At 47.5% G+C, this 17,493-nt stretch overlaps 1 protein-coding gene across 4 annotated transcripts; it reads left to right on the forward strand.

The window, feature by feature from the left end:
- Positions 1 to 6,666: 6,666 nt before the first annotated feature.
- Positions 6,667 to 17,232, forward strand: LOC310873293 (uncharacterized protein). Of its 4 annotated transcripts, none has more exons than XM_083785638.1 (2): positions 6,667 to 7,119; positions 7,959 to 17,232. In XM_083785638.1, exon 2 carries the CDS (start codon positions 8,036 to 8,038, stop codon positions 16,691 to 16,693), a length of 8,658 nt encoding a protein of 2,885 aa, XP_083641764.1. In that variant the 5' UTR covers positions 6,667 to 7,119; positions 7,959 to 8,035; the 3' UTR covers positions 16,694 to 17,232. The 4 variants fall into 4 exon arrangements, with proteins under 4 accessions (XP_083641764.1, XP_083641765.1, XP_083641766.1 ...); XM_083785639.1 differs by having other exon boundaries at positions 7,964 to 17,232; XM_083785640.1 differs by lacking the exon at positions 6,667 to 7,119 and adding an exon at positions 7,126 to 7,241 and having other exon boundaries at positions 7,964 to 17,232.
- Positions 17,233 to 17,493: the final 261 nt, after the last annotated feature.

Consider the following 17,493-nt stretch of genomic DNA (forward strand, 5'->3'; position numbering starts at 1 on the left):
AGAGGGATGGATCGAGAGAGCTGGTCAACAGATCGTCTGTGGTGCCCCAACGACCCTCCGGGGTTACGTGATAGAAAGATAAAGAGAGAATAAATATAGCATCAAAATCTAATCAGTTTAAAGGGATATTTCACTTTAAAAAAAACGTTGTCATCTTATTGATTGATTGATTGAAGTATTTATTAACAGTTTGCATGCAGAATGGGTACATTTCACATGAAAGCACAACTCAATACAAAGACAAAGACTATTACTGTGGACAACACACTGATAAAGCATTGCACTTGTTTACAACAGGGTCCACCATTTCTAATTCATCAGAACATTTAGAGACGTACAAATATACACTTCTATATAAAAAACAGGAAATGAAACATATACAGTAAGGGTGAAAGGGGACGGGGGGATTCCGATTTTACGGGGGCCAGTTTCGAATTGCAGCCGTCCGTAGGTGCCCTTTGAGAGCGGTTTTGAAGGAGTCAAGGGATTTGCATGTCTTAATGGCTGTTGGTAGGGTGTTCCACATTTTGGTGGCATAGGATACTCAGTCTCATGTGAACACCCCAGAAAGTTTGTAAGTTGCTTGCTCGATTCAGTATTTAGATATTTTATATTAATTCTTATACAAAACCATTGTAACCATTGTAAACTCCATTTTAACCACGATAGATTCATCGAAAACACAGACCTTTTTTCTGGTGACTGATGATAATGTCCTTCTAATACGTGAGGGGCAGCTAAAATGAATATAAAATATCTAAATACTGAATCGAGCAACTTAAAAATCGTCTGGGGTGTTCTGTTCACATAAGCCAGAGTAGACTATAGACTATAAAATGACCAAAGGTTTTTTGAAAGTTTAATATCCCTTTAACCCTCCTACTGTATGGGCTCTTTGAAAAGAGCACATCTTAAAGCTTGTAGAAATACTGTACAAATACATATCAATCCTTGACATCATGAAAATGTTTTAACTTTTAATGTGTATATGTCTGTGTTTCTATGTGCAGGGCGTCGCTGAAAATTATATATTTGTCCACGGACGGATTTGTGTTCAAATAAATTCAAAATGATTCAATTTTTTTCAAACATTTTATGGTTTTCTATATTTTTGTGAAGCATTGTTAATTACTTTTGCAGGGTACATATTCAATCTATCAAAGTCTAGGGGGCGGTCAGGGCGATAGCCAAATGGTGACGCATACCACATACTGTATATGCAGTGATGACTGGCAGAAAATCGCTGGTTTGAATCCTGAGCCAGTTGGACCTTTCTGTTTCCGGTCTACACTTTTAACTAGGAAGGCGAGAAAATCCGGAATATACTGTGTATATACACACACGTGCTCATGCACACACACACACCTAGCCCTGGTTCTGTGCGTTAGCGAGAGAGAGGCGACACTAACACACTGGACCAGGGCTAACACACACCATAGCTGGGTCAGCAGGCATACCGAGAATTCATTTGTATATGATGAGAATTCCAACATTGAAGCAGAAGTCAGAGGTGACAGCATAAACAGTATAGGTTCAAACAATTTCTCATATGAATTAGTCTACAAGCATGCAGAGTCGGTTGTTAATGGCGAGACATACCTAATGCAGATCCCTTTATAGCCCAGGAGAAATGCATGGCTGAGGAGTCAGGTTAAGGGTCTCTATTCAATCTTTTAATGAGATCTGGGCTCTTGCCCAAAATGTCGAGCAAAGCTCGATCCGAACGCATCCATCAAGGGTTGGCATCATTCTCGCCATACAGTACATGACACAACATAGCTCCTGATTCCAAGAAGAGAAACCAGGTTGAAATTTGGGACAATCTTTTCAAAGATTTACTTAGCCTACTTAGATTTTGTTGTCTTATTACAATGCAAGAACAATAAGAAATATAGCTGCAAGCAGCGATAAGGCGGGACCAAGAAAGAAGACAATACGCAATAAGAACAATATGCACAAATAAGACTGATGAGCTGAGTTGTCAGTGCCCAGATTTGAACACACAACCTTGTGATCCAAAGGCAAGAGCTCGACTGACTGAGCTACACAGAGACAATCAGTGACTACATTGTAAACAGCAAAACCATTGTTTTGGTAACAAGTATGTGTGTCCTCATTTTGGGCATGTCATTATCTATTTCTATAGTGTGTTCGATGTTCAGGTTTTCACGTACAAACTTCTCTTCAACCGGGATTTCAGATAATGGTCCATAGATTGTGTGTACGATGTTTCACGCCAATTGCTCAAAAATCCAGGCAGAAAATCAGGTATAAGCATCTTTCAAACTGCTCACAATGGCGGAAAATTTGAGGGTTGAGCTTACTTGCCAAAGTGAAAGATGTGTTCCCCATGAGTCAAGGAACATGTGGGAACAAGTGCCATGAATTTTGGCCAATTAAAGCATGAGTTATGCCTGTTCAAAGGTTTCATTAAAAAAAAAAATGCTATAGCGCCACCCTTTGGCCTATTGCAGTAAAACTGGTTTCAGTGCTATTTGGCATAACCCTCTACCATACTGTAAAGTGTCATAAGCAAATTACGCTGCAATGGCTGCATGTAGGTATTAGAGGCAGAAGAAGAATTTTCACAAAACAGCAATTTTCATTGGCTCATAAAAACTAAAATATTTCACTTATTTCCCAAATATCCTGGGAGGAGATACATTTGAACAGTTTTTCATATAATTCAAAATGGCCGGTGATCTAAAGGTCAGAGGTCAGAACACGAAAGTTGTTCGGCATGAGGAGACATATGTGTATCTAAGTGTCATTGCCAACGGTCAAACGGTTCATGAGATATGCACGTTCAAAGTTTGCATTTTCAATTGAGTGCTATAGCGACACCATTTGGCCAATCGTCATGGGCTTCGCATAGTCACCGTTTGGCATGGCCCTCTACCAGATTCCTGCGTTTCGCGAAAACCGACTCAGCCAGAACAGCTATTTTTGGCGGAAGAAGGAGGAGAAGAAGAAGGAGAAGAAATAAAAAACACAAAAACAATAAGTGACCAAAGTCACTTCGTGACTTTTTGGTCCCTTAATAAATGTTGTTTACCATAACACGCCTGTAATAAACACATCTTCCTGTGTGATATGTTTTAATTGTCATTTAACAACAATAACCAATTAATTACCATGTGTTTATGACATTTACCACACACACACATGGAGATTATATCCCAAATGTGACTTAAATCCCAAAAAGGGTAATTAGGGCGGTTCAGAAATGACAAAGAATTTTATCTTTACTGTTTCAGTTTGTCATACCAACAGCTCTTGAATACCCTGTCACGAGACGGAACACTAGTTTAAACTCACATCCCAAACATAGCACTTGATTTTACTGAATGAAATCATGTCTATTTTGTGTGCATGGAGAGATGTGCCTCACAGATGTCAAAATATGGATGCAAAATAACTTTTTAAAACTAAACTGCAACAAATCAGAAATCCTTCTCATCAGCCCTAACTCTCTCACTAGCTCCACCCAGAACTTCACCCTCAATATCGATGGCTCCACTGTTACTACCTCCCCCCACATCCGTAACCTTGGTGCCATATTTGACTCCACCCTCTCATTCCTCCCCCACATAAACCAGATCACCAGAAACGCCTTCTTCCACCTCAGGAATATCGCCCGCCTCCGGCCCTCTCTGTCTTTCACTGCCGCCGAAACCCTCATCCATGCATTCATCACATCCCGGATTGACTACTGCAACAGCATACTCAATGGCACCACCTCCAAAGTCCTCAACAAACTACAACACGTTCAAAACTCCGCTGCCCGCCTGCTCACCAGTACACGCTCCAGAGACCACATCACACCCGTCCTCCACGACCTATACTGGCTTCCCATCAAACAAAGAATTCACTACAAAATCCTGCTCACCACCTACAAAGCTCTCAATAACCTGGCTCCCCCCTACCTCTCCAATCTTCTTGAACCATATGTCCCCCCCCGCTCCCTCAGGTCCAGTGAAGCTAACCTCCTGAAGGTCCGCAAGGCCAAGTACCGTACCTGGGGGGACAGGGCCTTTTATGTTTCGGCCCCCAAACTCTGGAATGAACTCCCCAACCATCTCAGAGCTGCTCCCTCTCTCCTCTCTTTCAAAACCTCACTTAAAACCCACCTCTTCAGAATAGCCTTCCCCAGTTGAGGTCTTGTTTATCCTTTTATCTTTTTAACCCTGTATCTGTTATGTTTTAGCTTTGATCTTTTTTTTCTTTATCTTTTTTTCTTAATAAAGTCTGTTTCTGATGTTCCCATGTAAAACGCTTTGGGTATTTAGAAAAGCGCTATATAAATCTGAGCTATTATTATTATTATTATTATGTGTGCTAACAGAGTGGTTTGGTAGGAGAAGGCGGACGGATAAACGGCCATGTGCTTGTGTACCCCCTTTACATTAGGGTAGAAGGATAAAGCCCTGGGGGACACCGGTCAACAAAGTATATAGGCCTATATGGCTCTAAAGTGGACAAGTGTAGACTAAAAGTATGTGCAAACTACACCAGGCAAATGGTGGCAGGAGGTTATTGGCATCCTAGTCTTGCACGTTGCCAGACTGACTTGTGAGTCTGTTGGCATGCTGGCAGACAGATGCCCAGCTTTGTGGTTAGATAGGGCTTGGCGACTGAGCGAGACCTTTGGAGTCGAGGGGGTCAGTGTGACTAATCAAACAGTGATCTGGACTAAAGCTTGCCATTGCAGGGGCGTTCATCATTCTTTCCCTTTGGCTTATCCGCTGCATGCTGTCCTGCTGTTCCACTGTTATGCCTGACGTAGAGTTCAAATTGGCACATGGCACTCTTTGTAAGCTATAATGATACACAAACACACAAGAAGATATACAGTTATACACAAAAACGCACACATAAGAACGCAGACACATAATTATTTTCCTAGCTGTCTCCTATCCTCCAAAATTGCACACAAGAGGTTTTAAGACAGGTTTGCCTGGTGATATAGGTGTGTATTTATAACATATCATAGATAATGTAGGCCAGTGCGTCTAGTAGAGCTAAATTAACCACAGCATACCCTCCTTAAGGTTTCAAGAGGAAAATAACGGTGCATGTTGTTTCTCCATTATATCCCAAATTAAAGGAAGTGTTTAAAATGGGATCTGAGGGGTGAGTTCTCTCATCACCTTGACTTTCCTGATACAAATGAAAAACGTTACATGAGGCCCAGTGTGCCTTCAATCATCTCCTTATGCAACCTCACATGGGATGGGAGCTGTATGCTGAAAGTTTCATTGACCTAATGACACAGAATTAACGGTAATCTCCAGACCTATTAGGTTTGTAACAGAAATGAGACACCCCCCCCCCCCCCCCCCCCCCCCCACACACACACACACACACACACACACACACACACACAAACTATTATGGAACATGACCTGCATGGCGGCATCTTCCTCAAATGCATTCACCAAAATGAGAACATACAAAAAGTATCACGGGTAAGACGTAAATTCAGAGCTAGGGGAAAGATGTTTTTCATGTTTTTTTCATGTTTGCTGTCTTTTAACTCTTAATGTCCAAATGATTAAAAAAAAATCAAAATAATCGTGTTTAAAGTGTGAGTATAGTGTAGAAGTGGTGGACAGTACTTTACTTTACTTTATACTTACTTTATAGGCCTACTTACATCTCAGAGACACACTTAACATAAATTAATCACTTCAGCACGTTTTATACTTTCAAAAGATTTGTATACATTTTGAAAACTTGTGAAATGGGACATTGTGCATAATGAATACTTTTACTTTTAGCTAATACTTTTGTACTGTTTAATTTTGAATACCGAATATAGGTTATTGATACTTTTAAGTAAAAAATCACACAAGTGAGATGCGCTCTTATCAGTCATCATTATGACGTAACATGTCTATTTGCTCAGACACATGACGTAAATTCTCAATTCGTAGACAATGGGAATGTAAAATCTACACTACTGAATCTACACACACTACTGAATATAGGAGGGGCTAGCGGCCTATAGCGGCCCTCAAAAATGAGAGTACTTTTTCAGTGTGGTACTGGTTATGCAGGGGCAGCTCAAACATAGCATATAGGCTATGTTTGAGACCCACTTGTGAAGGGTGCGTTACAGTATACTGTAACGCACCCTTCACAAGTGGGTCGAGTTCTGCATGTGAGCTGTCACTGTAGCACGGTCTACTCTTTCACCTTTAACCTCATGTCCCTCCAGTAAGCCCCTAGCTTGCGTGCGCATGCCACACACACACACACACACACACACACACACACACAGCCACGCTACCCACGCACACATGCAGTTGTAGCTACTCCCATGGCAACCCGTGTATCAGTCAAGTGGGCAAAGTGTGTTTGTTCTGTGTGCCATTATCTCTCCACTGTCTTTTCATGCTCCCAGGCGAACTGCTAAAGCTATGGCTATCTGGCCTTGATAGCATGGGTCTATATATAGTGGGTCCCTGTGACTGAGCTGGCTCCGAGTGTCAGATTCCCGGGGCATACATCCATCCTGGACGGATCAGCACCTGCTGCTAACTATAAACCCACCACCACCCACTACGCCCCACCCACCCCGAAAAACCAGCCCAACTCAGACAGGGAACTCACACTGCCAAACCAAACCTCAGCCTGGAGAAGAAAAAATAAGACCCAGGTTAGACTCGGCAAGCCCTTTTTCCTGGAGCCAGCTCTAGGGGAGGGGGTACAGAGAGAGAGAGAGAGAGAGGGGGAGAGAGAGAGAGAGAGAGAGAGAGAGAGAGAGAGAGAGGGAGAGAGAGGGAGAGAGAGAGAGGGTAGAATAGATTAGTTTAGAGGGAACCAAAGTGTAAGTCCTACATGTGAGATGTGCTCCTTTCCTTCAGCAGTGTCTTATTATATGGCAGGCACCACCAATGTGTTTCTGTAGTTGTCTAGACGGCGGCTCAGCCCTGGCTGAGCTTTGCTGAACGCTGGTCAATGCTGGCCCCCGGGGTCAGGGCACATGTATAGTATTTCTGCAGTCTTTGGACGGCTCTGTGGATTCAGAGGGACAGTGGATTGGATGAAGAGGACCTATTGCAACGCAAGAGGAACCTGATGCCCTTCAGGAGAACCCTATCGTTCAGCCAAAAGGTACAGTAGAAGCGTTGCCGTCTTTCTCATAATCTCATTGCACCCGCTCACACTGCGGGTGGCCATGGTTTCATGCTCTCTGCAGTTCCGAAGCAAAGCAGTGTGTTAAGGACAGATGAATGGTATGTAACGTCAGAGCCAAATAAATAAATCTACTGTCAAATGTAATGTATATCTGAACTGAGCTCAGTTTAAAGCTTTGTAAAGTAAAATAAAGGTTTGCAAATGGAGCATTATGGATAATCTAAAATTCTTGAAAACCTGTCTGCAATGGAGCCCATCAGTGTGCAAGCGTCTTTTTAAAATGTATAATCTGTAATTACTGCATGAAAGCTTCTGTAAGCATTCTTTAAGCATATTAGCACACTTATTTATGCCGCTTCATTACAATTTGTATGGTGCATGTGGCAACAGGCCCAAATTAACCTATCTATTTTTATGTTGTAACCCCTTTTAAAACCAAGTAGTGAATTCCCACAGCTTTAGAGAGGTTAAAAAAGGTCAATAATTCTGAAGGGGACAGACTTTCCTTCAGACAGGCAAACAGCACAAGAATAATGTGTACTTTACTTACCAAATTTGCACTAAATAAGCTTATGTCCTAGGATATTCACCCATGATGGAAATGAATGAACTTCAATGTGTATGTCGGTAGAGTGTGTTGACCAATGGCAACTAACCCCGGTTTTGTTTTGAGCTGGAGACCTGGCTGTGTTACATTTATTACCCTGCATTAATTCTGCTATCCTGTCAAACATATACTGTCTAAATATATGGGAAGGATAATGAATGAACTACATATGAACACACACATCAATCTGACCATTTCTCTGTCCCAGTCCAGGTAGAGTCCAGAGCAGACGGCAGGAGAAGACTGGACTGGCCACTGTGAGACTCTGGAGCTCTTGGTCTAGCGATGGACAGCTGGACTCTCCAGGGGGACAGTTACTCTTTCCTGCGCAGTGCGCCCCGCACCTTCACCCTGCGCCACCGCGACGGCACCCCTAACCACGTGGAGATCTTTGACATCACCAACATCACCAGCCATCGCAGTGCCATCTCTGAGACCACCTGCCTGTGTGACATATTCGGCGACGACTGCGAGACACCGTCCCTCTCCAGCAGCCCCGCTTCGCGGTCTCTCGTCCCTGCGCAGAAGGAGGCGGATGGGAGAGCTGCCACGTCGCCGGATGACCGGAACGACTCCTCGGGCTCCTACCACACAGCTCCCGGTTCCAGTGAAGGAGAGGAGTTGTTTGAGGATTCTACAGAGAAGTTCCACAGCCCGACACCGCAGATAAATCATTCGGAGGGCCAGGGAGTGAGCTGTGTGAATCAAAATACTGTTGATCCGTCGGCCGAGGCCCACAGCCCTACTTGTGGTGATAGAACCCCATCTCCTGAACACAACACGGACAGCTCACATACACTCAGCCCAGAAAGAAGAGTGTCATCCTTATCCACATCTTCCGTTGATACGAAAAGTTCCTTCTCATCGTCTATACCAAAACAAGATTACTTGGAAGCTGAATCACGGAGCATCACGCCTAGATCCCAAGACAGACATAGCAGCTTCTCCTATCAATCTTCGACTCTTAGCCCCTCCCCTGAACTCAGAAACAGAGCCAATTCCTCATCATCCTCTGAACTGCCCCCATCTTCGTCTGAATCTAGAGGAGCAGCGATCTCACCAGAGCCAAGGAGCATCTCTGGTAATCGAGAGAGGAGCCCCTCGCCGGAACGGACATCAAGGGATTATTCACCACATTTAGTATCATCGACCTTTGCACCCAGGGTCCTTATTTCCTCCCATTCTCCCTCACTTAGCAGCACAGGAATATCACCCCAGTCGAGAGAAACATCAATCTCCCCCGACTTAAAGAATAGGTCCTGCTCCCCGGATACGCAGGCCTCATCTCCTTATCCGGAGCTAAGAGGGAGGATTTCCCTACCAGATCTCTTTAGCAGAGGCTCCACACCGGACATAGAGCACTCTCCCTGTACGCCTGAGCCGATTCATTACCACTCCCCTGCTACACCTACATCTACACCTGCTCCTCACTACACACCTCCCCCACCTCTCATATCTCAAACCTCCACACCTGAACTTAGGCAGCACAGGGTTACACCTGAATCTAAGCCCACCACTCCGTCACCTCATTTACTCAGTTCCACCCTTCCATTAGAGAATCAAACCAGAAGACTGTCCCCCGCTCTCTCACCTGAGATAAAATTGACTCCCCCTCCTCCTGAATCCAGGTTACAAGGCTCCTCACCTTTAGTTGGTTACAAATCAGCCCCGTCATCTGAAGCCGGGTCAAACTACTCTCCAGTAGAACGCCGGCATACTGCTGCTTCACCTGAGATCAGGATCACCGCATCCTCACCTGAGGTCAGAAGGAGAGAGTCGTCTTCTGAAGCGAAGGAGACATCAAACTCCTTGGATCATCACCGTGACTCCATCTCTCCTGGTGCCAGAAGCCTGAATTCAACTCCTCCTCATATAACAGGAATTTGTTATTCTATCGTTCAGCCCGAGGACAGAGACTCAGCCCCATTTCCTGAACTGTCCCATCGCTCCACTCCTGAGTGCAGTCAAATAAATCGGCCACCTGCCCCGAGGAGCAGAGACAGCATACAGAGCAGTACAACAGAGTCCTCTGGTACACCAGGGGGTTCACCTCAGATAGCAGGCGTCACGTGTACTGTCCTTCAGTGTGAGAACCCGGAAACAGCGCTCTCATCTCAGCCAAGGTACAAAACACCTTCACCTGAGCCAAACCATCAAACTCCATCACCAGATATAAAGCCGAATAGTCCTTCACCTGAGCCAAGGTATCCAACCCCTTCATCTGACAGGTGTAAATCTTCTTCACCTCAACGCGGAAAACAAGAGTATTCACCTCTTCCCTGCTCACCTGAATCAAGGTTTATTCGGCTGTCACCTGTTGCCCCGTCACCCGAACGTAGAATTAGTCAGCAGTCTCCTATTGCTCTATCACCTGAACCTAGGTCTGGTCAACTGTCACCTGTTGCCTCTTTAACTGAGCATAGATTTAGTCAGCAGTCATCTGCTGCTCTATCACCTGAACCTAGGTCTGACCAACTGTTAACTGAACATAGATTTAGTCAGCAGTCACCTGCGGCTCTATCACCTGAACCTAGGTCTGGCCAACTGTTAACTGAACATAGATTTAGTCAGCAGTCACCTGCGGCTCTATCACCTGAACCTAGGTCTAGTCTGTTAACTGAACATAGATTTAGTCAGCAGTCACCTGCTGCTCTATCACCTGAACCTAGGTCTAGTCAACTGATAACTGAACATAGATTTAGTCAGCAGTCACCTGCTGCTCTATCACCTGAACCTAGGTCTGGTCAACGGTCACCTGTTGCCCCCTCGCCCGAACGTAGGTTTAATCAGCAATCACCAGTTGGTCTATCACCTGAACCTAGTTTTAATATTATCCCACCAGTCTGTCCTTTAAGTAAAGCTGACCACCAGTATACTCATCTGTCTGTTCCCCTGAAAGATATACCTGAGGTTGAGGAGAGTGTCTCTCCATTTGACAAACATAGTACCGACTCAGCCTCTCCCGAGTTATCTGCTGTGGCTGATATTGAAAACGGGCCATCTGCTGTGAAAAGTCCTATCCAGTTAATTGAGGTTTGTGACTTGCCTTTTTCAGATAAAGCGAGAGGGTTAGAACAAAGCGTTGACAGGGAAATAACACTGAATGAAATATACCAGCGGCATAATCCAAATTCTGAGATCGGCCCTACTGTTGTCCATAAGGAAGACTCATTTAATTTATCACCTGAAGTCAGGAACGACAACTCTCCAACAAAACTAAAGGCTCCCTCCCCTAATCGCTCAGTCTCCCTTGGAAGCAGGAGTCCAAATAACTCACCTGCACACACGGCCACATCGAAGTCACCCATACAGAGAGCAGAGGTGCTGCAGCCCACATACCAGACTCACTCTCTAACCCCTGCAAATAGAGAAAACAACATTCATCCACCTGAACACACAGGGAGAGAGCAGTCACAATCTAAAGTCTGCGGTGGAAATAGAGAGAGGCTCACTGAAGACATGGCCCACCGTGTAAACAGGAGGAGAACGCCTTCTCCTCCACTAACCAGGTTCACCCCTGTCCACATAATAGCTCCCGAGAAGCCATACAGACACTGGCAGAACAGAAACTATAGTCCTCCTCAGGTTTTAGCATCCCAACCAGCTGGTAATGTAAAGAAACAGGTGACAACCAGGGGAAACTCCAAAGTTGCCCCCAGTGACAGTAATAGCCAAGCCCACTGGGTCAGACGGGAAAGGGAAATGGAGATGGAGCGGGAGGAGGAGGAGGAGAGAGAAAGAGAAAGGGAGAGAGAAAGGGAGAGAGAGAGAGAAAGGCAAAAGCGTAGGAGGAGGGAGATGGAGAGAGAGAGGAAGAGGGAGGAGCTGTTGTCTGAGCAGGGGGAAGGGAGGCGGGGGGACACCAGTTACAGAGGGGAACAGGTTGAGCTGTCATTCAGTGCCAAGAATAGAAAAGGCCCCACTGGAGCTCCCACAAGCACAGAGACTCGGCAGAGAGTGCCAACAGCACGCTCCTATTCAGAGAACCTGTTTGCCGCTAGACACATACAACAACAACAGAGCCTCCTCCACGCACAAACTTCCCAGCAAGACAGCCGGGGTGGCGGTCCCATCAGGAGGCAGTACCCCGCTCCGCCCAGGAGTAAGATAGCTGCTCCCAGACGCGCAGCCGCAAACAGGCCCAGCCAGAGCTCCAGCTCCAGCATGGGGAGTGAGCTGGACGAGGCGGACAATGAGGTGCAGTGGTTCAGTGACCTGGCCTTCAGCAGCCTATCGAGCCCCGAGGTGGATTACCTGGACATGTACAACAGCAGTCACCGCTCGTCCACCAATGCCTCTCAGCCCTCCACCCAGGACAGCCCAGCAGGTGCGAACGCTGCCTGGCTGGCCTACGCCGAATTCAAGGGCTCCGCCCCGCGGCTGGATAACGAGGATTTCCTGTTCCAGCAGCCCTGTGGATACTACTCAGACGGTCTGGACCCGTCAAGGCGCTACGAGATGGGCAGCTTTGAGTGTGTGGATGTGGCTGTGGAGAGAGAGGAGCCTCGGAAGGGGAAGAGATGCGTGCCAAAGAGGCAGATCCAGCTGAAGAGAAAGACAGCGGCTGAAATGATGCAGGACGAGAGCAGTGAGAACAGCAGCCCTCTCATCACAGATAGTCCCTTGCAACAGCGGTGCTCAAAAGACTTTCTGAGACAACACAGCACTCCAGCAGCCATGGAAGAGTCTTACCACCCCGAGCCCAGCCCCGAGCCTATTAAGAACAACGAGAGAAAATCTAAACTCCAGAAATCCGCGTCTCTGGATGAAACATGCTCCAAAAAGACCACGATGGCTACCTGCCTCATTAAAAGTGTTTTGTCCAAGAAGATGCGAAGCGTTGATAAACCAACTGAAGAGCGGGAGATGCCAGGAGTCAGCCCCACCTCTGAAGAGAAAACCCTGCCTCCTCAGTGTGCAGTGGCACCGCTCAGAGAGTCACCAAAAGCTGATGAGCGCTGTCTGAGTTCAAGTCTTCACTCAGACCAAAGCCTCTCACCTGAAGAATTTCCTCTGGGAAGAGACTCAAGCCCACAGGATGAAGGCAGACAACAGAAGGCTGGGAAATTCAGCAACAGGCCGAGTCCAAATAATAACACAGCCAATTTCACCTTGTCAGAGAGTGACAGAGAATGGTCTGATTCTCAACGCAGACAAACAACCTCTTCGGGCACATTTGAAATGAGATCCGAATTCACAGTGCCATTTGACGGTAAAACATCCACCCCCGAAAACATAATCCCTGGAATTGGAGGGGAGCGAGGAGGAGATGACAGTAAAGGATGGGAGGAAAGGCATGAGGCTGGTGACTCAGCAAATGCCACAACCGGAATCACAGGCTCCCGTTTGGCCACCAGAGCCTGCAGTGCTGAGGCCAGGACAACAGACAGTGAGCAGGAATGTGAGGGCCCTGGCACAGAAGACCACAGACAACTGCAGCAATGTGACAACAGCACGTACATGTCAAACACGCCAGAGATTACCCAATTCAAAGTCAGTCCTGCCCGGGAGAATAAGAAGAAAACCTCCCTCAATGTCTCTCTCTCACCTGACCTGGAAAATAGACCCGAGCTACACCGTGAGGCTCCATCACCAGATGTGCCTTGTAAAGAAAGGTCAGAGGGCAGAGTAGAGAAATCAGAGGAGGTGGAGGAGAACGGAAACAACAGAGTGAAGGCCCCCATGCACAAAGTGCGGGATGTTAGGAAGCTCGTGAAAAATACATACAATCTGTCATTTAAAGCGGCCAGTGCCGCTCTGCCATCATTTGTGAATGATAATGAAAAGCGGGAGGCAAGGGAGGAGAAGATGGAAGAAACAAAACAGGAGAGGAAGGAGGAAAACATCGAGGAAAGGAGGGAGGCGAGGGACGAAGTGAGGACCCAGGAGAAGAGGGAGGAGATGGCAGAGCAAAGTATGGAGGAACGGGGGGAAGAGCTCAGGGGGGAGAGGAGGGAGGGAAGGAAGGCGGAGGTGAAGCTACCACAAGTCTCTCCATCTCTGCAGCGACAGGCAACACCTCTGTCCCGCACGCAGCAGCCAATGCAGATCGAATGCAAAGCTGTTTGCTGGAAAGAGGACAAAAACAAAATGACTCCCAGCAAGGCGGAATCTGAGAAAACACGAGAAGAACGGCATGCGTCGCCTCTGCCACCCTCTGAGGAGAGTCACACAACACCTGAGGACGCGAGACCTGTCCAACCAGGACCAACTCGACCCGGCCCCGACGCAGAGACGGAAACACAAAGCGTGGAGGTGAAAAGTCACAAAACAACAGACGACGAGGTGAAAAGTGAGGTGGTCAGACGAGACAAGAAGCCTCCCATGTTGGGGAGCCTCCCCAAAGTTCCCAGCAAGGACAGAGAGGTGTCCACCGCTGTCGTGCTGATAAGGGATGGATCCAGCAAGACCAAGAGATCTCCATCACCAGCCCAGGATGACATTCAGAGCCCGTTCCGCACACAGTCTGTGTCGCCTTCACGCCCTACTTCCAGTATCAGCCCAGGCAGTGGCGGACACTCAGTTTCCATGATATTGAAAGAGAAGGGCTATCAGGCAGACATCGGGTCAGTAGTGGGCGAGGCTCAGGCTACATCTGAAGCCAAAGGAGTCCCCCACAAGCACGTGAACCGCCTGGAGATCCCACTGCAGACCAACACGACCTCAGATGGGTGTCAGGCTGAGCCACGGAGGGAAAGAACCTTCTCCTCCTCGTCCACCAAATCTGGTCCCCCTTCAAAGGTCAATGAAGAGGATGGGAACAGTGATAAATCCATATCAAAAGATGCACCGAAGCAAAACAGTGTGTCTACTGTCAGACATATGCAGCAACATCAGACACCATCTCAGACCAAGCAGAAGGAGCCGTTAGATTTTGAAGCAGTGAAGCGACAGGATCCAACGTTCCCGCCAAAATCACCTGCTCCGAGGAGGTTCAGACCTCAGCCTATCGAAGTGAAGTCAACGTCTAAAGAACCACAGCAACAAGAGGTGCCTGGAAGTAACCTGCCAAGCAGCAGGCCTCAAACAATAGAGGTCAAGTCTATTGCTAATAATAATTCTCAAAAGCCAGTGGTGCCCCCTAAACCAAACTACAAATTTAAACCAGCTGATTTTGGGCCGCAGCCAAACGAAACGCAGAAATCAACAGAGGCGACATCAGGTGTAAAACCACTGGCCGAGGAGAGGGCTCAAACAATAGTAGTGTCCTCACCGACGATCTACAGAAAGCTCTCAAATGAGACTGCATCAGCTTCCAACTATACACGAAAACTAGCAGTGTCTGCGGTCTCCAGCTACAAACCTCCCCCAGGCAAAACGTCAGCCGCCATTTCTGGCACGCCGAGCCGATCTACAGCACTCTCCCAGACAGAGGCAACAGATGACAGAGTTCAGCAGCAGCAGCCAGGGACTGCACCTCAGAGTTCCAGACATACACAAAGACCAACAACCTTAGCTACAGCTCAAATTTCAGCCGCAGACCCAATTCCTGCCCTGGCCACGAACCAAGTCCCTGGACCTTCCACTTTCCATGGCCCTGCCTCAGCTGTACCCAGCCAGTCAAACCAGCCAGCTGTTGTGGATCTAAACAGTCAACCACAGCATCGCAGGACGACATATACACAAGAGCAAGCTATGACAGTTACTTCCAACAGCACAAAACAATCCGCTGCTGTGTCCACAACACAAGTGCCGGGATACACACATGCACCACGCCAGCAGTACCACAGATCCCTGTCCAGTGAGCGCTCCCAGAGGATGGATGACATGCGTTTCTATGCCTCCGACGACCCCCCCAGCTATGACGAAAGGGAGAGTTTCAGCCCCTTAGTGCTTCCTGGCGGTCAAGTCAGATCGCCACATCGCTACCACCCCTCCTCCCGCCCTCCGCCGTGCTCCTGCGCCTCAGGCTGCCCCTCTCACCCCGGTCTCACCCCTCCCCACCACCACCACCACAGCCCCCGCAACCTCACTCCTCCCGCGCCCTCACACTCCCCAGGCCAGGCGTTGCCTTACCCTATGGCCCAGCCCCACCCTCGTGCCCACCACTGCAGATCTGATCCGCTGCCCATGAACTACCACCGCAGTTCTCCCAAATCGAGCCCCATGGGCCCTAGCCAGCCGCCACCAGCCATGTACCAGCCGCTTCATCAGCCCCCTGTCTGCCCTCCACACCCCTCCCTCATGCAGCCCCCGTCCCAGCAGATGGACCCCCGGCGCCCTCCCGTTCACCGGTCTCCACATCAGCAGCCACCTGGTGTGGCCGGGGGCCCTTACAGCGACCATAGTCATAGTCACAGCCACTCCCCTAACCTTCCCCCAATGGATGCCCAGTACCTGTGTGGCCCTCAGAGCCTGGGTCCATCCTATGGCTCTGACTACGGGGGTGATAACTCCAGTCTGTACTCAGAGAGCAGCTACGGGCAGACGCCCCGCAGGGTGCTCATGGATCCCGAGACAGGGAAGTACTTCTACATCGAGATGCCTGTGCAGCCGCTGAGGAAGATGCTTTTCGACCCGGAGACGGGCCAGTACGTGGAGGTGCTTATCCCCCAGCAGGCTATGTCCCACTCAGGTCTCTATCCTCCCTCTGCAGCCCCCTATCCCTCCCTCCATAATCCCAACATGTATGCCACTTCCCCGCAGTACCTGCCCTACGGAGCTCCGCAGCCCCAGGCGCACCCCCAGGCTCAACCCCAGCCGCCCCGCCACCCCGAGGCCTCTGCCCCAGCGGCACTGCACCAGAGCGGGCCTGGAAACGGCTATGGGAATCCGTCTGGTCAGGGGTCCAAGCCAGAGCCCCAGGGCCATCCGCCGCTGGACCAGAGCTACCTTGAGAGCATGTACTATGTGCCCACAGGGATGAATGCAAGCCCCAACCCCACAGACTGCTACCACAAACACCCCCCTGGCCAGCCCAACGCAGGGGGGAAGAGGTCCTGAAATAGAGGTTAGAGGCCGCCGTCCTGGAGCCTGTTGGGTTTTAAATACACAGTATATTATAGGCTTGTCTAATGTTAGCCTGTAATGTTGTTGGGGTTTTTCACACGGAGACTGAAGACAGTGATTCTTTGGTTGTTGTTGTTGTCGTTTTCCCCCCTTGCTGCTTCTATTTTATTATATGTGCTGTTTTTTGGTAGATTATATGGATGTTATTATTCTAAGCTTAATGGTTTTGAAAATACAAACCAAGTTACCCTTTTCTATGATGTGTTCTTTGGACTATGTGATGCCTAAAGCCAAGAAATATGGATCTAAAGCTGTGTGTACATATAACCACATCAAATACTAATAACCATACATGAGCAATATAAATCAATAGATATGAATTGATTAATATGTGTACTTCAACAATCATCTCCTACAAACTTGAAAATGATGTCTCAAGAAGAACCTCGTATTTATTTATTTAATGTTTCTGTTTAATACTGGGTGAGTTTGAGTGACACAAACAATGTCAATAAAATATGTATATGAATGTATATCGGCCTGTGGTGGCTTTTTTGTCACACCAACTGTACACATTTTGTAAACTGGTAAAAGTATCATTCATTATGTACAAATACTCTGTTACAAGTAAAAGTCTGGAACTTGAGTAAAAGTACAAATGTATTGGTATTTGGTATCAAAATGTCCTTAAAGTACCAAAAGTACAAAGCACTCATTATGTACAATGTCCCGTTACACAAGTTTTCAAATGTATAAAATGTCTAAAAGTCTTTTGAAAATAGCAAATCTACAAG

This window comes from Protomyctophum parallelum (genome assembly GCF_964188405.1).
Source record: "Protomyctophum parallelum genome assembly, chromosome: 16".
Classification (NCBI taxonomy): domain Eukaryota; kingdom Metazoa; phylum Chordata; class Actinopteri; order Myctophiformes; family Myctophidae; genus Protomyctophum; species Protomyctophum parallelum.

Excerpts from the sequence above, each read along its gene's own strand:
- LOC310873293 (XM_083785638.1), top strand. The coding sequence starts at position 8,036 with ATGGACAGCTGGACTCTCCAGGGGGACAGTTACTCTTTCCTGCGCAGT.